This window comes from Doryrhamphus excisus, chromosome 4, assembly GCF_030265055.1.
Source record: "Doryrhamphus excisus isolate RoL2022-K1 chromosome 4, RoL_Dexc_1.0, whole genome shotgun sequence".
Taxonomy (NCBI): Eukaryota; Metazoa; Chordata; class Actinopteri; order Syngnathiformes; family Syngnathidae; genus Doryrhamphus; species Doryrhamphus excisus.
In genome coordinates, this window is record NC_080469.1 from 1031859 (window position 1) to 1043719 (window position 11861).

Sequence of the window (11861 nt, forward strand, 5' to 3'; positions counted from 1 at the left end):
ATTGTGAAACGGTTTTAAAATAGGCTTCTATGGCAAAAAATAAGCTTTTGGAAATGAGCTAGCTCACGGCCAACTGCCATTTTGGGGTGGCCATATCCATGGCTGGCCACATTAAAACCACTCCTAAATGGTCCCTATATATCACTTAGCTGTATAGGACATATACAAACACTTTTAAAGTATTAAGGGTTAGTGGAATGGACATATGATTTGTTGTGCAGCACCAGAAAACTGAGAACTTGAGCGAGGTATTGATGAAATACACAGGGCGGCCATGTTGTTTTGAAACAGTGAGAGCTGTGTGTTGTGTGTCGGAAACAGGGAGTAAAACAGGTTAGTCCAGTAAGACTGAGGAGGAGCAGGTGTGATGAGCACACACCTTGGTAGTCTCACTTTTACCTGCTGAAGAACACAGGTATCATCTTCTTGTCCCTCGTCAAAAGGTAGGTTTTAAAATCCTAAGTTATGTACGTTATGTACTTAAGCTGTGTGCTAATGTATCTAAACATATCATATGGTGAATGTCTCTAGATTTCGAACGTTCCTTTCTGTTAAGACTTCTGTTTCGCTTTGAACTCTTGCTACTCTTCCTGCTGTGCCATTAGTAATTTTAGTTAATTAGTTTCCTGGATTTATTCTTACTTTTTGGGTGTATTAATGTTTCCACCACCCATGTTGAGTTAGCTTACATTACATTAGCTTACATTTCTAGCTGTGCCTCTTAGCCTTTCTTTATTATTTTGCAGCTAATCTTTTGTTAAAATAAAGATTATTGATTGTGCCAGCATATTTATAACATGACACAAAATAGCCAGTCATAACATCACGTGTTTACACTTTAGCAATTTAACACCAAGAAGAAGTAGGAAGAAGCAAAGTTTGGTCAACATGGTCCACATCAGGATATTTTGAAAGGTCATTTTAGAGAAAATACAGGTTGTGAGATGTTTTGAGGAAGAAAAAAAAGGTTTAATGTTATAACTGAAAGCTGAGAGATTTCTGCAAAGTCGGATTCATTATTTATAAATGGAATATTTTTGTAGTCAGAGCAAAGAAAACTTGCTTATGACCTCCAACATAGTTTTTTTTTTTCATTAGAGCCCTCTATACACAAAGAACGACTCCTATTGTCACCTTTACACTCCTATTGCCCAATATGGTAGACATACCTAATAAGAGGAAATATGACATTTAAATTGAATATGACTTGTGCTCGAGCGTGTTGCTGTAAATGTGTTCCGGTGCTGAATGACAGGAAGTGATGTCATGGTTTCATAGCTGACTTTTAGCTTGGTGTGGGTTACTACTGCAACATTAGCTTGCGTCAGGGATTATTGTGCCTCTTGTGACATCATTCCAAGCTGTGATAAAAGCCCAAGTGACACCTAGTGACCAGTAGAGAATACTACATATCATTACAATGTGTTTGAATGCATCTTCAGAATGCCTAATATTTGTATTTTACTTCAAAAAATACATTAATGGACTAACAATAGGCCGTATTCAACCACAAAACAACATGATTTATTAATAGGGTGAAACTGCAAAGGGGCGAGTGATGATTGTATGTCTTTAAAAACGGCATCTTTGCTGTCATCTTTGACCAGTGTTTTTGCTGGTCATGGTTTTTCAAATATATTAATGGCTCAGGTGGTAGAGTGGTCATCTCCCAATCTTCCTCCCATGATCGTGTCGAAGTATCCTTGGGCAAGATACCGAATCTCCACTTGCTCCCGATGCTGTGTCATCAGGAGGTAAATGTGCTAACAGTGTCAAAGTCCTTGGAGTACCTTCGAAGTGGAAAAGTGCTCTACAAGTGAAAGCCCATTGAATTAATAAATCATGCTGTTAGCCTATTATTAGTAAGACCAAAGCCATATTTAAACAAATTACATATATTATTTGCTTAAATTAAGCATTTTCAAGCATAAACATGGCTAAATGAACTAAAAGACAAATACTAGCCATTAAGAAGATGATTCAAATTGTGTTGTTTTATTGCGGCCATAACCACAACAACCCGACTCTGAACCCCCGACGTCACTTCCTGTCCGCCACCCACCACAAGCATCGGTTTTATATATATTCTAAATGGCTAAGAGTATGAATGGTAATAAGAGTGTAAAAGTGACTATGTGGTTTTATTCCATGTCTGGAGGGCTCTAATAACATTACACAACATATTTAGAAGGTTGTAAACACGTTTTATATGCCGTAATTGGGAAAATATTCCATTTATATATAAGAAATCTTACTTTGTGGAAATGTTGTTATCATGGCTGGATTTGGAACCAAATTACCAGCGTACCAAAGTACTGGGAAAACAGATCAAACACACGGGTAGTCCAAGGACACATAATGAACCAGGAAATAGCAGAAGCCTCATCGGAATTGAATAGAACCCTAATTCCAAATCGTGTATGTGGCAGTTCTCACTAACCAGAGTAAAGGTGAAGCATTCAGTCCAAACAGGAACAGACGAAACAAAAGGAATCGAAGAAAAAACAAACTGTCATGCAGAACATGACATGTGCTTGTTAATAATAAACTAAATTCTATGATATTCTAAGAATGTTCTTCGCTTCAATTCAAAATTTTGCTACACAAAAGGTGTGAAGTTATATTGTACATTTAGCATGAACAATATAGAAAAACATCAATCATGTCTTCTATGAGCTTTAACCCCATCATTGCTGTGGCTTCTTATGCGTTAAATGTACATAATTTTTGAGTAAATGGTTGCGTCATTTTGTTGCAGAATAAGTGGACGTCACAATGCCAGGTGATAAAAGCAGCATTCCACCATACCAGCCCAGTGGCAACAAACAGTGAGTGTGTTTTTTTTTTATATACTGTGTTTCCCTATGTACCTATGTGCCTTGTAAATTCACTCGATTGGATTGAGCCCTGGCCGGAATCTGTCCGTACTGTCCGAACTCTAAACGAACCATTCTTTACAGCGGCTGAGTAACCAAAGTGTGGATGCATTGTTTGTTTGTTTGGCACACAAACACCAAGACATCATTTTGGCAATAATTTGTTGAAAAAAACAAATCCTACCAAAAGCAGGACATACGAAAACCGCAACATATTGCAGTTGCATAGCTGTCAAAATATGTATTTAGTCGCTACTAACTTAGCCATTTTCCACCATAACACTGGATTCTCCTAAAACACACATTCTTCTGGCTTTTGTCTTCTGTTGCAGCCGACACAGGCATAGCGAGCACACGTCCAACCCCGTCTTTTCCTACCACCCAGGAGACAAGATGCTTCACTTCTATCGCTGGAGTTCACCGCCCGGTGTAATGAAGATACTTTGTATCTTGATCATCATCATGTGCGTGGCAGTGTTTGCCTGCGTGGCCTCCACGCTTGCCTGGGACTATGACGTCAACACCTTAGGTCTGGGCGGTGGTAGCGGCGGCCTGGTGCCAGGTTTCGGCTCATTTGGTGGCGGCGGATTTGGCGGCGGATTCGGCGGCAACTTCGGGGGCGGGGGCTTTGGAAGCGGCTCTTTTGGAGGTGGCAGTTCCTTCTCTGGTGGCTACGGCTACGGATCTCAGCTGGATCCGAAGGCCGGCAAAGGCTTCATCATTGCCATTGCCGCCATCACCTTCATCGCTGTGCTCATCATTTTTGTGCTGGTGGTGTCAAGACAAAGCGCTGCCCACTCGTCAAAGTTCTACCTGGCAACAATCATCATCTGCGCCATCTTGGCCTTTCTGATGATCATTGCCACCATCGTGTACCTGGTGGCAGTCAACCCAACTGCACAGTCCTCGGGGTCCATTTACTACAACCAGATCCGCCAGCTGTGTGCCCAGTACCAGAACCAGAACCAAGCTCAGGGTATCTTCATCAACCAGTACCTATACCATTACTGTGTGGTGGAACCCCAAGAGGTAAGAGAAGATATCAAGTAAATTATTACAATACAAAATTATAAAATAAATAAAAGTAAAATAAAATAAAATAAAATAAAATAAAATAAAATAAAATAAAATAAAATAAAATAAAATAAAATAACATAACATAACATAACATAACATAACATAACATAACATAACATAACATAACATAAAATAAAATAAAATAAAATAAAATAAAATAAAATAAAATAAAATAAAATAAAATAAAATAAAATAAAAATAAATTAACATTTATAGCACATGGCTCACTCCTTGCCCTCCAAGCCCTCCTGCCAACTTGACCTTGACATTGTCTTCCGCTTTGGGATCAGCATTTGCAATAAAAGTTGTAATTATTAGAGTCTCTCTTCAATTGCCATTGTTCACTCAGAACAAAAACTCAGATTAAGCCCATAATATGCCTCACACACTTTTAAACACATCTTAAGTATACAATGTAGTCATCATTTTTCATTTTTTGCCCCTAGACTTCATGTTGTTTTTGCCTCCAAATGATTTATTTATTGATTGAATATGTCATAGGGCGCCCTCTTCATTGTTAAAGTGACATCCAAGGATTTATGGGTATACCATCCCTGTCATTTGCATTTGAAAATAAGGGCAATTCTGGTATTAAACAAGAATATATATATATATAATATATATAATATATGGCAGAGTTTAAAACGGAAGGGCGCCGGTAAAATATGTGAGTTTCCCGGTGAAAAGAGGAGTCTGGACAAAGACATAAAGTATATACAGTACCTGTATGTCTAGAAAAAGATATGAAAAAGACCTAACATTTTTTATTGTACTTTCACTCAACTGCCAAGATGTCAAGTCCAGACCGGCCTAGCAAGTTCAGCACAACCGCAAACCTCAAGATGCTTCAAGAACTTTCCATAAATCTGAAACGATCATCACGGTTATATTTAGCATTTACTGAAAAACTATATGGCGAATAGTGAAGAAAAATGAATGTTGGCGGAATATTTAAACGGTGTCTTCCTTTTCCTGCAGGCCATCGCAATTGTCCTGGGCTTCCTGGTGTTTGTGGCTCTAATCATTCTGCTGGTGTTTGCGGCCAAGACTCGCTCCAGCATTCGGCGCTGGGGTCGAGACCGTATTCTGTGGGAGGATGTGAAGGTGGTCAGCGATGGTCTGCATCACAGCGTTGGAGAGTGGGTGAGTCAGTCTGTTGTCCTGTATGACTGGGACTTACATGCGAGATGTCGGGAACGACTTTTTTTGGATGAATATGGACTCACGGGTACTCGTCTCCAGTGATTTGTTCACTTACTGGCCCCTGCGACCACTAGCTAATTGAACTATTAGCCTAGCTAAATGATGTGTGACTCACGGGTGATTGACAAAGACTCGAGTTTCACTAACTCACAAGTGTGACTTAGAGGTGCTTGACGAAGTATTTAAGTTAGCTACAAACATGAACGTGGACATCCATGACAGGACCTTGGACGGATTGTCAGGATGTGCATGATAACAGCAGCCAGTTTGCTGATGAAACAACTTTACAGCAACAAGGATGACTCAGCATAAAACCTTGCCAGAGGGCTGCGTCAGTCCTGCATGGATTTGACACGTTGTTTTTGATTTTTTTTTATTGTTGTGTCCTCAAATGCATCATTTTGCAGATTTTGCGTCAAATGTTACGATGTTTTGAGATTTATTTTTTTCAATAACATTGCATCAGCGTGTGTTTTCTATAACCTTAACTGCAAAAGGCACAATATTTCAGCAAATATGCTTTACTGGGGCGGCACGGCGGTCTGGTGGTTAGTGCGCAGACCTCACAGCTAGGAGACCAGGGTTCGGTCCCCGCCCTCGGCCATCTCTGTGTGGAGTTTGCATGTTCTCCCCGTGCATGCGTGGGTTTTCTCCGGGTACTCCGGTTTCCTCCCACATTCCAAAAACATGCTAGGTTAATTGGTGACTCCAAATTGTCCATAGGTATGAATGCGAGTGTGAATGGTTGTTTGTCTATATGTGCCCTGTGATTGGCTGGCGACCAGTCCGGGGTGTACCCCGCCTCTCGCCCGAAGACAGCTGGGATAGGCTCCAGCACCCCCCGCGACCCTCGTGAGGAAAAAGCGGTAGAAAATGAATGAATGAATGAATGAATGCTTTACTGGCATATGAAAGTACATTTTTTGACAATAATTTAGCAGTCTCGCCATTTTTAGATGCCCGACTTGTCAGTTTATCCCAAAATTGTGATGGAAGTTAGTGTTTGTTGTGATAGAATTGCAGGATGTCTATGTCTATTAAGGTGATATTTAATGTATTCTTTATTGCCACAGTGTATGTTTCGTTTATTTACATATATTATTTTATTATTTATATTATTTACCTTTCCTTTATTTGTAGTTTACCCTTGCGTTGGAAGCATTGAGAGTGATCTAGAGCAGTGATTTTTGTTGGTACTGAAAATGGAACAAGAAAGTGAGGGTGAGGGTGGACCATGCAGGGAGATGGTGGGAAAAATGGGAATTTTTGGGAATAAAGGAATAATGGGACAAGAAGAAGATTTACAAGCACAATGTTGAAATAGTTGTAAATTGTAAGAAATTGAGAAAACAGAAAACAGATAAAAACTATTATGTGAAAGATGTCATATTTTAAAGAGAATTTTTTAGGTAATAATATTATTACTATTAATATTATTACTACTGTATATTATTAATACTATTATTATATACAGGGTTTAAGGCAAGGTTGGATGAAGGAGATTGATTTGCTGTGGTGAACCCTGAAGGGAAAAGCCCAAAGAGAAAGTTGTCATTTTTGGGAAAGTTATAATATTATGGGAATATTACGATAAGATGATTTGAGAAGAAAGTTAAAATACTTGGAAGATTTCAGTATTTGGCAATTGCTGGAAAACGTTGGAATCCCCTGTTTTATATGAAATATATAATATCCTGAATTAACTTCTGTTGTCATCTTATTCTGTATAAAAATAGCGAATGAATGAAAACATGAAAGGTGGAAGAGGACGTGACTTTCCTTGGTGGAGGTCATAGAACAATTGAAACAATGTCATCTGAGGTTTGTTTTTTTTTTTCTTTGTCGTCTGATCGACATTCCAAACATTTCCTAGTCAGCTGAAATGTTCATCAAATGTTACTTTAGGACACTTTTTGATGATTTCCTTGATTGAGTGAAGCGTTGCTTAAACATGCCTTTGGCGTGTTGTGTGTGGGACATGCCTTGACATATATGTGCCAAACACTGACCTCAGGGGGGAAGAGTTTCATGTGAAGTTTCTGGGTGTGGTCAATGAAGAGACGTGTGATGTCACACAACATCCGTACAAATACAAGCGTGTGTGTTCTTTGGGAATGGATGTTGCTCCAAGGCACTCGTGTGTGACGCCGCAGAAGAAGAACTTTCTGAATCTATTTACTGCTGTGAAAAAATGGCTTTGCAGTTTCTGTCACGGATGATAATATCTTCAGCTCCTTGTTGATACGGTACTATTCAGGCATGCTGGGAGTAGACCAACCAGTCTGACTTGCAAAACTGCTTTTACTACCTAGTGTCTACCTTCTGGAATGAAAACAATAACGTGTGGGGGGGGGGGGCTCAAGCTAATGGAAACGTTTGAACCCATAAGAAACACTTCAAGTCAAATTATATACTACTATATACTCCACATGAAATACAAATAATTGATTTGAAAGATGTGTAATGTTAGTAAGCCTCCTTTATCAAGTAGGACTCCTTATTTATAAATTGAGTTTTTGCATACTTACAGCACACAGGACCCATTTTTTCGTACTTACCAAATATAGTGGACATAATACGAGGATAGAAAATAGTACATATAAGACATAAATACGACTGTGCTTGTTGTGTCTTGCTATAAATGTGTTCATAAACACAAAATCATAAATCACATAAATCGCTCGTTCAGAGTTGACTTTTATCTGCGTTCATTCAAACCTGCAAGAAAAGCCTGTTGTTGTGGCCGTCAGGTCTGGTGCTTGTGTGTCTCATGTAATATTACTTATTATATAATATTTATTTTTAATATTTTTTTGAACCCATAAGAAACATTTCAAGTCAAATTATATACTACTATATACTCCACATGAAATACAAATAATTGATTTGAAAGATGTATGATGTTAGTAACGGTTCCTTCAAGTAGGACTCCTTATTTATGAATTGAGTTTTTGCATACTTACAGCACACAAGACCCATTTTTGCGCACTTACCAAATATAGTGGACATAATACGAGGATAGAAAATAGTACATATAAGACATAAATAAGACTGTGCTTGTTGTGTCTTGCTATGAATGTGTCCATAAACACAAAATCATAAATCACATAAATCGCTCGTTCAGAGTTGACTTTTATCTGCGTTCATTCTAACCTGCAAGAAAAGCCTGTTGTTGTGGCCGTCAGGTCTGGTGCTTGTGTGTCTCATGTAATATTACTGACACCTGGCGACCAGCTTAGGATACTACATAGCATCACATCTTTGGATGCGCCTTCTGAAGGCCTTGTCTTTGTATTTTTATATGTGAAAAATGATTAATTCTTGACTAATAACTGGCCAAGTTCATACACAAAATGGTGTGAATTATTTTTAATATTTTTTTGAACCCATAAGGAACATTTCAAGTCAAATTATATACTACTATATACTCCACATGAAATACAAATAATTGATTTGAAAGATGTGTAATGTTAGTAAGCCTCCTTTATCAAGTAGGACTCCTTATTTATGAATAGAGTTTTTGCATACTTACAGCACACAAGACTCATTTTTGCGCACTTACCAAATATAGTGGACATAATACGAGGATAAAAAATAGGTAAGATACATAAATAAGACTGTGCTTGTTGTGTCTTGCTATAAATGTGTTCATAAACACAAAATCATAAATCACATAAATCGCTCGTTCAGAGTTGACTTTTATCTGCGTTCATTCAAACCTGCAAGAAAAGCCTGTTGTTTTGGCCGTCAGGTCTGGTGCTTGTGTGTCTCATGTAATATTACTGACACCTGGCGACCAGCTTAGAATACTACATAGCATCACATCTTTGGATGCGCCTTCTGAATGCCTTATCTTTGTATTTTTATGTGTGAAAAATTATTAATTATTTCTCCAGGTGAACAAAGTGTCCGGCGAGCCGGAGACGCTGCTGAATGACTACAACGATCAGGTGGGGGCACCTCAGGGTTACGGTGACCACAACAAGCCCATTTACATACCAGGGTAAGACATGGAGCTGGAGTCATGAAGAAAATGTCTTCATGGTTTCCACTGGTGTTCCTTCCACAAACAAAGATGTGGCTCGTATTGCAGGGGTTCGGATGTTTCTGTGGACGGCGTGGTCAGACTGAAGGATTTTGACACTGGTGCTGACTCAGCAGATGAACTTGAGGAGGAGAACTTCAGCAAGTAAGTACTGTAATGTCCCATATTAGCCATATTAGCCATATTAGCCATATTAGCCATATTAGCCATATTAGCCATATTAGCCGTATTAGCCGTATTAGCCGTATTAGCCATACTAGCCATATTAGCCATATTAGCCATATTAGCCATATTAGCCATATTAGCCATACTAGCCATATTAGCCATATTAGCCATATTAGCCGTATTAGCCGTATTAGCCGTATTAGCCATATTAGCCATATTAGCCGTATTAGCCGTATTAGCCGTATTAGCCGTATTAGCCATATTAGCCATATTAGCCATATTAGCCATATGAGCCATATGAGCCATATTAGCCATATTAGCCATATTACCAAGACCTGGATACTGATGAGGAGTTCATAGCTCACGTTACTTTCAGATGAAAGTTCCATCTTTCTATGTGTCTCTGCAGGTTGTTTCCCTCCATTGTGGATGAAGAGGAACGTCTGGCCTACAAACAAGAGTTTGACCGGGACTACCATGAGTACAAAAGAATTCAGGCTGACCTGGACTCCATAAACCAACGCCTCGCGTATCTGGATGGAGAGCTGGACAAACATCCCGAGGGAAGTTCGCAGTTTCTGGTAAGTCAAGTACAGCCTTTTTTTTTTTTTTTACAGTACTATGAAACATTTTTTGTCAAACTTACATGTTTCACTTCCAACAATATTTGTAAAACACAAAAATGCACAACTAAGATGAATTGAATTCTATCAGACTGGAAAAGGTTATAAAGCCGTTCCTGAAGCTTTGGGACTCTAGCAAACCACAGTGAGAGCCATTATCCACAAATGGCCGATGAAACAAAATAACCCCAAGAGTGCAACAACAACTCATCGGAGAGGTCACAAAAGACCCCACAACAACATTCCGTCACAGAAAATATTGTATTATGGAAAAAGTGGAATTTTGTAGAAAAGTCCTGATAGATTGAGATGAACGTTTTGATGTTGGAATGGTTTGTGTGATTATTGGACAAAAATGGTGAATAATTGTTGAAATGTATGATAATGAGCCATGTGACCCCATGCAGGAAGTGGGATGTTCCAGTCATGTAAAATGATTTTTCACTTTAATTTGTTTTAAGTCTGACAATATGAAATATTGTAAAGTAAAAATTGAGACTTAATGTAGAAATATGTAAGTGAGGTGAATAATTACTGTGGGACAGATGATGGAACCAGCAACCACTGGATTGGGCAATAACCACTCTACCTCCTGAGACATACGCAGACTGTTTCAGTCAACAGCTTTCCATCAGTGGGGGGGGCAAATGAATTATCCATACATTTTTATTGTGCTTTTTTGGCCTGCAAAAATCCAACCAATCACCCGAGTCACACTTCCTTTTGAAAACAAACCCGTTGAAAAGTTGAGATGAATTAGTGTTTTCTGTTCAGGACGCCATGGACGAGTACGTCTCTCTGAAGAACGTGAAGAAAGTAAGTCAAAGTAAAAAAGTCAAAATAATAATTTTTGCAACTTTGTTTTTGATTGTTGGCCCCTTTGTCTCCATTTTAGAGTCCAGACTACCAGATCAATAAGAGACGATGCCGAAATCTCAGGTCCAAGCTTTCACACATCAAAAAGATGATCAGTGACTACGACCATCGGCCTTGAATTGAATCTACAGCGTTTATGCATGAAGTGAAAAAAAAAAACATATTTTGGTTGTTTTTGTTTTTTTTTTTTCTCCACATCCCTTAATATATTTTTATAAAGTGAAGGGATCATTTGAGGTGTTTGTACGTTTTATTTTTTCCTCACAGTTGAGTCAATTCTAATTCCTCAACAAAGAACAACTTTAAATAAGGTTGAAAATGTTATATATATACACTAATTAAATGTATAGTTTATGATTTTGCAGTACTGTAAATGACGTCTTTTTTTTCCCTGATATTTGAAATATATTGTAAATTTGCAGACGATATTTGGTTTACATGTGAATGTTTATTTTTAGGTACATTTAAATAAAATGCATTCCTCTGGACATATTGCATTTTTATACATTGTATAATTTTTTTATAAAGGCATTTTATACTTTACCTTGTAATGGTGAGGAAGCACGCCCAAAATCAGGTGGGAGTGGCAGATTGAGGGAGAACGAGCAGGGTCAAGTGCTTGGAGATGTGGTTTTAAATGTATAATAAATGTACTATATACCAATATAACAATACAACAATATACTATATACCAATATAACAATACACCAATATACTATATACCAATACACCAATATACCAATATACTACATACCAATATAACAATACACCATTATACTATATACCAATGTAACAATATACTATATACCAATATACTATATACTATATACCAATATAACAATACACCAATATACTATATACCAATACACCAATATACCAATATACTACATACCAATATAACAATACACCATTATACTATATACCAATGTAACAATATACTATATACCAATATACTATATACTATATACCAATATAACAATACACCAATATAACAAT

At 37.9% G+C, this 11861-nt stretch overlaps 1 protein-coding gene across 1 annotated transcript; it reads left to right on the forward strand.

Moving 5' to 3' along the window:
- Positions 1 to 164: 164 nt before the first annotated feature.
- Positions 165 to 11355, forward strand: oclnb (occludin b). Its single transcript, XM_058070376.1, has 9 exons — positions 165 to 443; positions 2759 to 2828; positions 3209 to 3905; positions 4932 to 5096; positions 9053 to 9159; positions 9250 to 9345; positions 9776 to 9947; positions 10764 to 10805; positions 10885 to 11355. The coding sequence occupies exons 2-9, from the start codon at positions 2776 to 2778 to the stop codon at positions 10981 to 10983; spliced, it is 1431 nt and encodes a 476-aa protein (XP_057926359.1). The 5' UTR covers positions 165 to 443; positions 2759 to 2775; the 3' UTR covers positions 10984 to 11355.
- Positions 11356 to 11861: the final 506 nt, after the last annotated feature.

Bases quoted from the DNA above. Each gene is read 5' to 3' on its own strand.
- oclnb (XM_058070376.1), top strand. From the start codon at position 2,776: ATGCCAGGTGATAAAAGCAGCATTCCACCATACCAGCCCAGTGGCAAC. The intron at 2,829-3,208 runs GTGAGTGTGTTT...CTTCTGTTGCAG, and splicing joins CAGCCCAGTGGCAACAAACA to CCGACACAGGCATAGCGAGC. The intron at 9,948-10,763 runs GTAAGTCAAGTA...TTTTCTGTTCAG, and splicing joins AGGGAAGTTCGCAGTTTCTG to GACGCCATGGACGAGTACGT.